Source organism: Condylura cristata, unplaced genomic scaffold, assembly GCF_000260355.1.
Source record: "Condylura cristata isolate star-nosed mole 26May11 unplaced genomic scaffold, ConCri1.0 scaffold00025, whole genome shotgun sequence".
In the NCBI taxonomy this organism is placed as follows: domain Eukaryota; kingdom Metazoa; phylum Chordata; class Mammalia; order Eulipotyphla; family Talpidae; genus Condylura; species Condylura cristata.
This window is the reverse complement of record NW_004567126.1, coordinates 23,145,686-23,160,005: the sequence shown is the minus strand read 5'-3', so window position 1 is coordinate 23,160,005 and position 14,320 is coordinate 23,145,686. Positions and strand designations below refer to the sequence as shown.

General features: G+C 43.0%; 1 protein-coding gene across 1 annotated transcript in view; it reads left to right on the top strand.

The window, feature by feature from the left end:
* HTR3B (5-hydroxytryptamine (serotonin) receptor 3B, ionotropic) overlaps positions 1 to 13,211 on the top strand; it is a 30,855-nt gene extending 17,644 nt beyond the window's left edge. Inside the window, exons 3-9 of the mRNA XM_004688839.2 lie at positions 2,096 to 2,140; positions 2,441 to 2,550; positions 2,971 to 3,140; positions 3,628 to 3,785; positions 11,743 to 11,953; positions 12,087 to 12,269; positions 12,923 to 13,211. Of these exons, the coding sequence (XP_004688896.2) occupies positions 2,096 to 2,140; positions 2,441 to 2,550; positions 2,971 to 3,140; positions 3,628 to 3,785; positions 11,743 to 11,953; positions 12,087 to 12,269; positions 12,923 to 13,158 (1,113 nt within the window). The 3' untranslated portion in view covers positions 13,159 to 13,211. The remainder of the gene's footprint in view (positions 1 to 2,095; positions 2,141 to 2,440; positions 2,551 to 2,970; positions 3,141 to 3,627; positions 3,786 to 11,742; positions 11,954 to 12,086; positions 12,270 to 12,922) is intronic.
* Positions 13,212 to 14,320: the final 1,109 nt, after the last annotated feature.

The window sequence follows — 14,320 nt, the reverse complement described above, 5'->3', positions numbered from 1 at the left end:
TAGATCTACTTGTAATTTTTAAAATAACATCCACACTATTATCCACAGTGACTGCATCAGTTTATATTCCTACCAACAGTGCATAAGGGTTCCCTTTTCTCTTTATCCTCACCAATACTTGCTGTTTATTTATTTTTTTAGTCATAGTCATTCTAACAGATACGAATGATAGCTTTGTTTCGCATTTCCCTGATAATATGTGATGATATACATCTTATTATGTGCCTGTTGTTCATCTGTATGTCTTCTTTGGTGAATTGTCAGCTCAGATTTTATGTCCATTTTTAATCAGGTTGTTTTGTTGTTTTATGCGTTCTTTTTGATACTAACACTTTGGTCATGTGTATGGCTTGCAAATATCTATTCCCATTTAGTAGGTTACCTTTTCATTTTGGTAATTATTTCTTTCACTTTCACTGTAAAAATCTTTTAGCTCAACATAGTCTTATTTGTTTATTTTTGCTTTTGTTTCCCTTATTGGAGTCAAATGTCCAAAAACACATCTAAGGTCAATGTTAAGGAATTTACAGTCTACATTTTCTTCTCTTTATGTTATGCTTTCAAATCTTATATTCAAGTCTTTAGTCCATTATGAATTAATTTTTATGTATGGTGTTAGACAGTGGGCTAGTTTCATCATTTGGCATTATAAATTAAGAAACAAATACCATTTACTAAAAAGAAAAAAATACCTAAGAATAAATTTAACCAAGTTGGTGAGAGACCCGTATTATGAACATTGTAAGGCAGTGTTGAAAGAAATAAAAGACATAAATAAATGGAAAACAGTATTCCATGTTTATGGATTGGAAGAATATGCATTGCTTCAATGGCTGATTAACTAAAGGAATATAATGATACAGTGCAATCCCTTGCAAAATCTCAATAGCATTATTCATGGGAGTAGAACAAAAAATTATATAATTTGTATGGAAACACAAAATACCTCCCAAAGCTGAAGTAATCCTGAGGGAAAATAACAAGAATGGAAGTATCAAATTCCCTGACTTTAAATTATACAACAGTGCTATAATAATAAAAATGGCATTGGTGTTGGATGAAAATATGTCCATAGATCAATGGTACAGAATTGAGAGGTCAGGTATAAACCCATACACATAGGTGTACTTATTTATGGCAAAGGAACCAAGAACATACAGTAAAGAAAGAAAGTCTCTTGAATAAATTGTGCTGGGAAAAAAAATTTGTTTTTTCTGGACTGTGTCCTTCAAAGTACAACATTTTTAATTCTGATCAAGTCCCATTAAGTTTTTCTTTTGTTGCTTATGCTTATACTGTCATGTCTAAGAAACTATTGCCTAATTCGATGTCATGAAATTTTACTCCTATGGTTTTTCTAAGAGATTTATAGTTTTAGCTGTTACATTTAAGAGTTAGGCTATATTTTGTGTTAATGTTTGTATATGGTGTGAGATTTTTCCTTTTAATCCCTATGAACACAGTGGTTTTGTAGTGTTTTTACTAGATTAGATATGAAAAAAATAGCAAGGAGTTTTTTTGTGTGTGGTTGTTTAGGGAGTCTCAAAAAATCACTGACTCATTACAGACACAAGACATCATATCCATTTATATCATCAAAATTTATCTCATTCACATTAAGCTCATTCACTCTGTTTTATAAGCATCAAAATCCAAACAATGGTAGCTTAACAGCAATGACTGCCAATAGCAATTGAGATAACATTCATGGGAAGATTATGACAATATCTTGATTACAAATAAAGGCTTGGTTTTACATTTTAGCCCAGAATTGGCTAAGATTCCATATCATATTTTAGTCTAATTAATGGCAGAGTAACTAATTAAAGTGGGAAAGATATTAGCAAATCAGTCATGATGTCAAGTACAATCAAAATACCATTTGGCATAGACATATAGGAAAGCTCATAGCGACAGATCTGTGTGATAAATAGAGACAGACTATTCAGATATTGAAAAGTCAAGGTAATACTTTCAAAATTAGCATCATTCAGTTAGATTTTAATTTCTTCCTCTGAATTATCATACAGTTGAATTGGGCTTTGATTTACTGACATTTTAAAATTTGATGAGTGTTTTCTTTTTGGCTTTGCAGGATGCACAGAATCAAAAATTAAAAACAAGTGTATGGTACCGTGAGGTAAGTGATTATTTCTTCCCATGCATGCTGAACTTCTGATCTCTATCTGTTGCAAAATGTAATTACTCTAAAGAATAAATACTAACTTTGTGTTTATGTTTCCTTAAACTTGCAGCAGATGTAATTTGTTAGAATCCATGATTTCTCATGGAGCTACCATCTTTGGGATTTGGATGGGTAGTTCTCTCCCCTAACAGATAATACGAACAGTCTGGTCGATTGGATTATTGGTCCAGCTACTTCTTCATCTCATTGGTGTGGTCAATTTTGATAAATTTCTTTTTTGGTTACTCTTAACAGGTTTGGGATGATGAGTTTTTGTCTTGGAACACCAGTTTGTTTGATGATATTAGAGAGATCTCTCTACCTTTAAGTGCCATCTGGGCTCCTGATATCATCATTAATGAGTTGTAAGTGTGTTTGGGTATATTTCTGTGGGTATAGACTGCTTAGAATATTCAAGTAAGTTGCTGCTTTTTTAGTTATTGTTGCCTTTTTTTTCTTTCTAAATATCTAAACAATATTGTTGAGAATATTGAGGTAAGAAGTAACATGAATTGACATCATTTAGGACAGCTTTGATTACTTAATGCTTGAAGTTACTCATGCTTGTGATTTAACAGTAGCAGGTGAGTTAACTTACGAGCCTGTTTTTTCTGGGTCACCTATCTCATAGGAAACATGCTTCTTTTTTGTACTTCTAGTGTTATCTTGTGTCTCATAGGAAACATGCCTCTTTTTTGTACTTCTAGTGTTATCTTGTGTGTCATGGTCCCATAACTGGTTCTGTTGATGTATTGGAATAACAAGGTTACTTTTGTTTTATATAGTGTGGACAGTGAAAGAGCACCTGATCTTCCCTATGTGTATGTGAACTCATCTGGGACCGTTAAAAACTCCAGGCCTATCCAAGTAGTCTCTGCATGCAGTTTAGAGACATACGCTTTTCCATTTGATGTCCAGAATTGTAGCCTGACCTTCAATAGCATTCTACATACAGGTAAACCATGACAGGTAGAGTCCATTAGCTGGAAACAGTCATGCTAGGCTGCCACACACAGATAAAATTATATTATGGCATCCCTCAAGTCCATTTCACTTTTGAACATAATTGATTTTATAAAAATATAAATATTTTTACAGTTATTTGGCTCTTGCTATAATTCAAGTGCAGTGCTATGCCCAGGTAAGCAGTCCTTTGCTACTCTTGGTATGGGAAGAAAATGGTAGGTTTCTACTGCCATTGAGAATATTATCTACATTATAGGGCTGGCTTCAACCATCTACAGATAATGGACTCAACCCCTAAAATTCAAATCCAAAAACCTATAAAGGTTTTACTTCACACCTCTATTCTTAATTCAAATGAGTGAAACCATGTGCTTGGGAGCAAGAGTGAAAGGAAAGACCTGAATCAGAAGTTGGAAAGTAGATAGTTGTTAGTGTCACTGGCGAAGGAAGAAACTATTGTTTCTGCTGTTTTTCAGTGGAGGATGTAGACCTGGCCTTCCTGAGGAGCAAAGACGACATTAAGCATGACAAAAAGGCATTTTTGAATGACAGCGAGTGGGAACTTCTTTCTGTATCCTCAACATACAACATCCTGCACAGCAGCACTGGAGACTTCGCCCAGATTCAGTTTAATGTAGGTGCTTCTCCTTTCCATCCCTGTGGTACACTTCTCCACATTCTGTGGCCTTCTCTGTTGGACTGAGGAAGCGCTTCATCACATGTTCTCATTCATTGTCATCTAAGAACTGTTGATTCAGATGGCTCTGGACATTCACTTGTTTTCTGGGAATTAGAGACCAGAGGTCAGGACACAGACCCTGCCTCCTTATATACACTCCACAAATGAATATACAGAGAGTGGTTTTCAGAAGTGAGAGGTCTGAGCCACCCCCACCAGTGTCCTCTAACCTTTCAGAAATACTTTCTCACTTCTAATTGCTACCCAGCATGGGGGTGAGAGTGAAAACCCTCACACAGCAACAAAAATTTGGGAGAAAGTGCTTTTTCAACATGATTGTTCTGTTTTTAATTGAGTAAATTATTAATGCATTCCAGATGCCGTTGTATAAAATTATCATACTATTAACTTAAATATTTGGAGAGGTTAGCTGATGAATCACCTGCAGGATTCTCAGAGACTATGGTGATGTCCATACCAGGAAGAATAGCTGCCCATAAAGGAAATTATGAGAACCCAACCTTAGCTATCCATCTGGGATGCTCTTGGCTGCATTGGTCACAGGAAAATTTGTCCAGTAGGGATCTGAGGGGGAATGAGAAGTGGGGTGTGGGGAGGTCAGTAGGGTGCAGAATGATCAAGTGGACTGCTTTCCCCAAAGCAACTGTTCTTCCTTCCTGACACACTGTCCTAACCTATAGTCTGCAGCCAGTGCAAACTGTGGGTTCACATCGTTAGTATTCCGCTCGAATTTTCCATGTGAAGTCACTAATGGTGGTTGGAGTTGGTGCTTTATGCCAGCTACGGATCTGATTGAGAAGTAGAGACCAGGAGGATCAGAATTGCACAGTAGATGCATTCTTTTGAAGAAGGATGTCTATACGGCAGCAGGTGATGGTGGTGAAATAGACGATTATTGAGGGCACAAATGTCTCTCCATTGTTTAAACAGGTTAAATGCAGCTTTCCAGCAAAGCTCTTGTTAAACAGGGACTTCGAAGAAACAGCTGTGGTTTGAATATGACTTACATAAAAAGCTGGGTTCTAGCTAATCAACTCCTGCCTTCCCAAGGGTGGGTTCTTGCTCATGCCGCTTGCTTGTTTTACATAGAAAAGCTTGCATTGTGGTCTGTTTGTCCACTTTTTCTTTTTAGTGAGGGAAAAGGGGGGGAAGTTTTTTTAATTTCATTGAGTTCCTTGGCTAAGAGTAAACACCTCATTAATTTTAAAGATATCAGCCCACAAACATTTTTAATGCAGCCCGAATAATGGAGAACATTAAAAGAAAATGTGAGGGAGTAGCACGTGCAAGGTGGAATGTAGTCACCTACCAAGCACTCCGGAGAACACTGCACACACCATTACCTACACTGCACGAGGAGACAGACAAAGGCAAGAGACCGGGCAGGTAAAAAGGAATGTTCGCTCTCTTTCTTTCCCTCTTTCTCCCTTTCTCTCCCCCTCTCCATCTCTCTCTCTCTTTCTCAGCTGTTATTTTTAATTACACATCACCCTTCACCTAAATATTAATTTGCCCTCTCAACAGTAGAGAGAGATTTTCTACATACTGGATCCCTTATTTACATATTTTTAAATGTATTATATTATGGAAGTTTTAGACATGCATCATTATAAAACATCTGAATATACCAAACTGAGTTTTAAATACGATGAACAGAGGTGTGGAATGTTATTTAAGGAAAGTGCGGCTTCCCTGGTTTTCAGGAGCCACTGTCCATTTCCTTTCCTTCCTCACTGCCATGCTACTTCTCCGTTTGCAGGGTTTTCGTGGACGTGTGCCGGCGTGAAGTGATAGAATTCCATGCTCCTGGAACTTTTCCCTGAGGGAAAAGTTTGCCTTTGCCTTTGCAATGATCTCTTCCAGTTCTCAGACCCCTATTGTTTATCTCAAAACACACTGACACATTGGATGAGCATTCTACCTGGCCCCCAGCACAGGCCTGTCTGCTTATAAGTTTGTCTGTGAGCAGCCAGATACCAGATCTGGCAGCCCTGGCAGGAGACTTCCTCCAGTACATGATCAGAATAGCTGGTCACCAGAGATAGGAGGGTGGACTTTGATTTCTGTGTGGAAACATTTTAGTCTATTTAAAGAATGAGGATCAAAGTGGGAGGAAGTAGGAATAAAATTTAAGAACTCAATTAGTTGGGAAAGGTGGACACCTGTGGGAACTAAGGGGTACCCAACCACAGAGTAAAAGTTTCATTCAGCCTTGGTGGAGGCCCACAGAGGACCACTAGAAAATGGGGGAGAGGGTTTTAGGGGAAGAGGCACTGGGTAGAGTTTTGAGCTATTCATTGAATGTTGCTCATCAGTTTGGTAGAAGATCCTTCTGAGCTCCACCAGGACAGAGGATTTTAGGATCACTCAACTCACCCTGAAAGCATGGACTTTCTGTGAGGCCAGCCCCGCTTATGGTCCAGATCCAAGAAACTCACTCCAGTGCAAAGCTCTTCCTCAGTTGACAGCGACTTGCCCATTCTTTCTGAATTGGGAATGTTGGGAGGGGCTTGGGAGAGGAGGAAAATGGGCTTCTGCATAAAGTGTGTGTCTGTGCGTCAAAATTCCAACTATGTCATAAAGACGGTCATGCAAAATTGAGTACTGGTGGGGTCTACCATCAAGGAGGCGATTAGAGACTAACCTTGGGGCCTATTCCATCTCCAAGGAGCTCTCCACACACACATTCTGAATTAGATTGATCTCTTTCATTAACATCAATAGGCTCCAAATACCTTTGTGTACTTATTATTACCTGGCTTTAATGGATAATGAAATTGTGGCATAATATTGCTAACACCTGAAGGGTGTCTAATGGAGAACACGGACTGAAACTAAAGTGCTTTTTCTTCCCTTTCTGGGGAATTTAAAGGCACCGGCTCCTTTAGTCCGTTAGAAATGATGGGCTGTAGGTAAGGGCAGTTCCGTAGAGCCCAGTGTCTCGCTGAGCTGGTGGTGCACCTGCCCCTCAGAGGAAGCAGGGATTAGTGCTTCTGGAATGACCTGCAGAGAGGTAGCCCTCAGAGGGCCGACCCCAATATCAGAACTTCATTTGGACTAACTCTACACTCCTACCCCAGGGAAACTAAAAATAGCATCATGTACAGCTCAGCAGATATCTTTTGAGCTCTTACCATGGGCAGGCTCAATGAGAAGTGCTGGGGACATAAGCACGACATAACAAGGCTCCTGATCTTTCACAGACCTCAAAATCTACCCAGGGGAAACAATAACCACAAAATTGACCCCACTCCACATCAGGCACCATTTCAAGAATGTTGTACCTATAATGGTCACATCTCTCTGAGGTGGGTCCTCTAAGTTACACAATTTCATAGACAGTTGTGTTGGATGCAGAGAAGTGTCTTGCCCCAAATTACAGAGTGACTGGGGGAGACTGCACTTATACCCAGGCAATTTGACTACAGAAACTATATTCCCAATCCTATATAATGGCGGCGGCACACTATTCAACATAGTCCAGTATGTTTCAATTCATTCTTTGGCATTCATCCACTGTGTGTTATGGGGCAAGTCATCTGTATTAGTTTCCTGGGGCTGCACTAATGAAGTTCCAGAAACTGGGTGACATTAAACAATAGAACTTTATTCTTTGGGAGATCTAGAGGCTAGAAGACTGAAACCAAGGTGTTGGCTGGTTCCATCTGGGCACTCAGAGGGACAGACCTCTTCCATGCCTTTCTCCTGACTCTAGATGGTTGCCAATATCCTTGGCATCCCGTGGTCTCTTAACATATTATGCCAACAATTGCCTCCATCCTCATAGGGTCCTTCTCCTTTGTGTCTCCTTTTGTTAGCTACCAATCACATTGGGTTCAGGGCCCATCCCCTTCCAGTCATATTTCATGTTCATTAATTGCATCTACAATGATTCTATTTCCAAACAAGGTCACATTCTGAACTTCCAGAAAGGATATGGAGTTTGGGATATTTTTTTTTTAAGATTTATTTATTTATGCATACAGAACTGGGGTACAGGCCAGAGGCTCAGGGGCGGCGAGAGGCTTCACCAGAGACAGAGCGGGGAGCAGAACAGGCAGATCGACGAAGTACACTGCTGAGGGGAGCAGCAGGCGGGTCAGGAGAGGTCTGCCACACCATGTGGTCACCTCTGGGGCAGGCGGAATCGAACTCATGCGGAAGCGGCTTTAGATTCTCAGTGCTGTGCTTTAACCCACTGCGCCACCAGGGAGTGCTATTGTGGGATATTTTTTAACTTGGCACAGTTGAATGCCCTCTGGCTCCCATAAAAGGCATGTTCCTCTCACATGCAAAATACATTCACCCTACCCCAATATTCCCAAACATCTTAACACATACCAGCATCAACTCTAAGAACAAAATATCTAAGTAAAAACTTAAACAGTCCCATAGCTCACTTCTAAATCAGGTATCAACTCTGGGTCTGGTCTAAACTGAGCAAGCTTCCTCTCCATCAGACTCGTGGAATAACAGACCTCCAGAATCTGGTTTCCCAACACAGAAGGGAGTGGGGTTAGGGAAGAGCAGGAACCTGTCCCGTTAACAGTTCTAAGTTCAGGATTTAGCATAGTGCTTGGCACTTTGTTCATGCTAAGTTAGAGTTTCTTGAACAAGGGAACAAATGGCTTTGAGGATCAAATGAGATAATGAAAACAAAACATTTCTGAAAACTGAGTAATAAAATTAGAGTTTCTTCAGGCTGCATGGGACTAATGGACAAAATTAGTCTGGTCTACAGCTAACATTGCCCCTAGGTCAACCTAAAGAAAACTTCAGGTCCTTGGTTCTCATAAAATAAAACAAAAAATTAGTAACTATTTGGCCTGTCTTAGGGAACATTCTTGCTCAAGGCAGGAGAATGGATTGGCAGGTGGTGAGGAGAGGGTCTCTCTAGCTTTTCAAGTTTGTACACCAAACCTAGGCTGGGGAGATTTCTGCTTTATTTTATAGCAGAAACCAACTGTCTACTTTTGCGTCTACCTGCATCCTCTGTACTTTCAGTTACTGCTGCTATTGAATGAGAACCATCCTCCTGACCAGAGGGACCGAATGCAAAGTGGGAATGCAGGATGCTTGTTCACAAATTAAGAATTTTAAAATGGCACCAGGGGAACATTAGGTCTCAGGCAGACGGACCCTGATGGTCATGTCACTGTGCTCGCCACAATCCCCGAACCTCTCAGCCCCCCCACATTCGGAACGTGTGTTCTGATGAACCAGAGGGACTGGGCTTGTCCACTCTTTAGTTCTTGCCCAGATTTCCATTGACCCCTGTTTCCTGATGAAAGTCTCTTTACAGCCATCATCTCCGCACGTGCTATTTACGTACGAATTTTATTTAAAGAACAAAACAGTAATCTCAATTGCACCCAAGATGTTTGGCAAGGCAAAAGTAAATGGCTTTTCAAAAAAAAGAAAAGAAAAAAGGAAAAAAGCAAGGCATGGAGAGGCTGAACTTCTCACACAGGACAAGGAGGCCCTTGGAAGCAAGGATCTCGGGAACTCTAAGTCTGGCTTTTTCCACATCACCAACGTGACTGCTTGTCCTTTCCTTTAGGGATGATCTTCTTGTACTTTTCATCTTCTTCATGTCACACATACTACAAAGTCTGGCAGGGTGGGGGGTGTTCCTCCTCCTCCTGTCTGGAGATAGCAGACTAGGTTGCTCCCGACCCCAATTCTATTTGATCACATCTCACCTGCCCAGGTGAGGGTCCACAGTACAAGACGCCCAGCGGGCTCTGCCATTTGCCTCTCGCCCCGCTGCCCCCAGCCCAAGCCACTGAGTCACAGCGTGACAAAGGAGCCGTGGAGGTACAGGTCCATGACGTTCAGTGTGTTGTTTTTCCTGTTCACTGCACTTTGGTGGGAATGTGTTTTAACCAAATTATTGCAGAGCAGTGAGTGTCGCTCTGGTTTGGATATTTGCAGCCAATTATGCTTAATGTGAAAGACGACAGCCTGACTACGATCCAACCAATGCCTCTGGCCTGCCAAGCTCCACTGAGCAGAGATGAGCTCCAGACTCCAGGGCTGGGCAGCTCCTGCTCCCTCCCAGCCTGGCTTCCCCCTCTGTCCCTCTACCTTGGCTCATTTCAATGTGATTTTCTTCCAGAGCAGGAGAGATGTAGGAGAAAAGCCCTGACCTCAGCTCAGAGGTCTGGTTGCATAGCTGTGTCTGTGTTGAGCAGAAAGAACACTGGACTCGGTGTTGGAGGAGATGGGACACACCCATCCTGCCCCTTGCTGTTCCCACTCAGGGGCTCAGCTGTAATTTTTTTTCTAATCTATGAACCTAATCTATTTCCAAATCCAACAGCAAATGGGTTATAACATTCATGTTTGGTAAACTTCTACTGACTACCCACTATGAATTTTGGGCCCAGGAAGGAGTTTTAAAAACTTTCTGCTCTTGGCCCTCCCTGGTGGCGCAGCGGGTTAAAGCACTGCATTGAGAAGCTAAAGCCACTTCCGCATGAGTTCGATTCCCGCCTGCCCCGGAGGTGACCACATGGTGTGGCAGACCTCTCCTGACCCACCCGCTGCTCCCCTCAGCAGTGTGCTTCGTCCATCTGCCTGTTCTGCTCCCCGCTCTGTCTCTGGTGAATCCTCTCGCCACCCCTGAGCCTCTGGCCTGTACCCCAGTTCTGTATGTACAAATAAATAAATCTTAAAAAAAAAAAAAAAAAAAAAAAAACTTTCTGCTCTTGCCCTGAAAAGAGCCACAGTCTAGTGGGGAAGCAGCCCTGTCATCCCCTGGATGACAAGGCTTATGTAAGGCAGCTCCTGCCAACATCTCCAAGAAGCTTGGTATAAACAAGTGACAATAGTCAGTGATTTTTTGAGATGCAGATTCCCAGCTGCCCAAGCCACTCAGCAGCTCTGCATGCCCGGCCACACTGCAGGTGTGCTGGGTGTCTTGAGGTGGCCCTCACTCAGCTCCACTCTCCCCCACCTCTGCTCTGTGCTCCTAGGACCATCGCCTGTGTCCTGCAGAGCTTGATTCCCCTGAGGTATGTGGCCAGTAGAGGGCAGGAGAGCAGGAGTAAGAGATTGGAGGGGGTGCGGAGAGTGATGGGACTTCTTTCTCCACTCCCATCCTGGTGGAGGTCCTCCAGGCTGGCTGTCTCCAAAGAGGAAGCCATAGTTCCTACCCAGCAGCCTCTCCACACAGCTCTCTTTCTCCCCTTGGGCTCCAGCCATACTCACAATCCTCGGCCCCTTCAAGCCCCAGGGCAGGAATATTACGAGTCTCCTAAGTCCCTCAGTCTCCTAAGTCCCCAAGGCCAGTCCTCCTTCTTGTGGTTTCCCTAATGCCCTGCCCAGCTCAAAAGATTCTCTTTATGTTCACCTCAGATTTCCACCTTAATTGTGCTATTTGTCCCTGCCAAGACTCTGACTGCTGTGCAGGTTTTTAGGTACTTGCACACCAAGTAAGAAGATAGACTAAAAATTAAATGGTACAATATGTTGCACAGAAATAATTAAAAAAAAAAAAAAGATTTGTTGATAAGACCTGGTTTTAAAGCAGTTTCTCACCAGTGAGTTTGGAAAAGTAATTTTGTCTCTTTGAACCTCAGTTTCCTTATTGATAAAATGGTTATGAAAATTGAAAAAGATAAAAAGGATTTGAAATACTACCCCAGTGCTTGCCATACATCAAGAGGCAACTGAAGGATAGGTTCGTATTAATAATATTAGGTCTATATAAAATGTAAAGCACTTCCCCCCTATTTTCTAAACTACAAAATAATTTTCTGCCTCTGTACATGGCTTCACGTTATGGGAAAGTATTGGGACTTCAGGGCATGATCTTGGCTATGAGTTTGGCTGAACACTAGTCCTCCAGCTTAGAGCCCTTTTCAACACACTTATTGTCTCTGGCCAGGTGGTGATTCGCAGGCGCCCGCTCCTCCATATTGTGAACCTGCTGATCCCCAGCATTTTCCTAATGCTTGTGGACCTGGGGAGCTTCTACCTCCCACCCACCTGCCGTGCCAGGATTGTGTTCAAGACAAGTGTGCTGGTGGGCTACACCGTCTTCAACGTCAACATGTCTGATGAGATGCCAAGGAGCACCGTGAGCACTCCTCTGATTGGTAAGCAGCCTCGCGATCACCAGCGCCCTCTTCATTCCAGTCAAAGCTCTGATGTTACATTTCAGATTTGGGAGAGGAGAGAGACGCCCTGAAAACTCTAGCTAATGTCATCTCCTTTGGTTGCTTCTCTTAGGAGTCTTCTTCACTGTCTGTATGGCCCTGTTGGTCCTCAGCTTATCTAAGTCCATCGTATTGGTTAAATTCCTGTATGATGTGAGTAGCAGCGGGAAGGAACGACCCATCTTGTGCTTTCGAGGAAACATTGACAGTGACTGGCCAGGAATGGATCCCAGGACCCAGCGTGAGGGAGTAACAGGTTTGTGAGAAGTCTTGATCCCCCCACCCTGTCTTCTCTGTCACTGTCAACACCAGTTCTCTCGAATGAAGAACCAGGCCGGGTTGGGCAGGGTGAATTTGAAGCACCCTATTTCTTAGCTCCTGGGCTGGATTTCATTTACAGGAGACTGAGACCCTCTCTTGTTGACTTTCTTGGCGTAGAGGTCAGGCCTCAGTGGTCCCTAGGTTGTTTCATTTTTCAGTTTCAATCAATTACCTGGAGGGACTGAGCCACTGGACTCAAAATGCTAGAGTGCCGGTATGCTCATGGCGCATGCACACAAGTGCACTCACACACGGTGTTATATATGTGGGTTCCAGGTGCATAAAGTGAAACATTTTAAGAAACGTTCAAACCCTACAGCTCCCACTGAATCAATATGTGCTGACCTCTTGCTCAAAAAATCTCCTGGATGGGTTGTGCCCAGACACCCTACACACGCAATAGAGCTGCCATGTTTCCCAGGCTTCCACTGCCTTGCCTCCTCTCAGTGAGTGGAGGCCCCCAGCGCTCACCCAACTTACTGCCCAGTTATACCCACAAGTCTCCTCAAAAGATGAGCTCATCAGCTTCAGTGGGAAGTCCAGGGGGTCTTAGTAGTTTACCTAGGGTTGTTTTCGTCTATCACACAGACTCTCCCACTGGTCAAGAGCATCAGGCCCAGTCAGGGACTCTGAATGAAATCTGTTCCCAACTTCAACCCATCAGCAATTACTTCCGAACCTGGGACCACGAGGACCAACAGGAGGTCAGGAGGCTGGCCCTCCTGGAGCGTTTTGACCGACTGCTCTTCCAAAGCTACCTTGTCGTGCTGGGGCTCTATGCTGTCACCCTGTGCTCCTTCTGGGTGCTGTGGAGCGGCTCTTGAAGACTGGAGTTGGTGGTCTCGCAACCCTTAACAGAAGACTGGTGGGGGGTCTTCTGTGGGGAGATTAGAGGGGAAGGATGGTGGATTAAAAAACTCTCCTCGCGCTCTTGTCTCATCCCCCAACACCTCCCTGCCTCCTTTTATTCAGCTCAGGTGTACATACCTAGTGAACTAGCAAGTGAATGGCCCAGGAGAAATGCCAGAGTGATTTATGATGAGGATATATGGATGTCCAGTGAAAGCTAAACCTGCCTTCTGGCCCTAGTGCCCTCCCCTCAGATTGTTAACATCCTCTTTCAGGAAACTTCGAGGCATGTATAGGTATGGTTTAACAATTTTTTTTTAAGAGTAAACTCATTCCATCTTCCAATTCTGTCTTGGTCACTGACTCAAAGCCTTTATTGAGTACTGATTAGGCATTGTATTAGGTGCCCCAGAGTCAGTCACACTCCATTCTTAATACCAAATTCCCTCCAAACATACCTTTCTGCAATTTTTGTCCCCACCAACACTATCGAGTGTGTCTTCCTCTCTGCGTCTTCAGAAGTGCATTGTCACTGAGGGGATGTAGACACCAAGGCTGGAGCCCCAATCTAGTCCACTTAGTTAATAACACCAGGTGTGAGGGGCTAAGCTGGGAGCTGTGGCCCTTGGAGTTTGCAATTCACTATATTTGTGCAAGTCTGCCATCACAAAACCATGGACTAGATTTTGTCCATAACCTTCCTTGAAAGAACTTTATTTTCTGTCTAGAACCAGGAGCTGATTTTCTCACAGTCAGGGCTGGAACCCCAAGACTGGGTTGATTTCTTATGAGGTCTCTCCTGGACTTCCCTATGGCTCCCTTTCCCTGATCCTCACGCTGCTTCTTCTGTGCTTATACATATCTGTGTCCAAGTGTACTCTTCTTAGGACACCAGTTATATTGGATAGGGCCATCCAAGTGGCCTCATTTACCATACTATCTCTAAATAGAGTCACCTTTTGAGGTATTGGCGATTGGAAACACAATATGAATTTTGTGGGGATACAATTCAGTTCATAACAACTCATGTGATGGGGGAGGCTTGACGAGTCCAAAATCCGAAGGAAAGGCTACAGGCTAGAGACCCAGCGCAGAGTTGCACTTTGAGTCCAAAAGTAGAATTTTCAGCAGAATTTC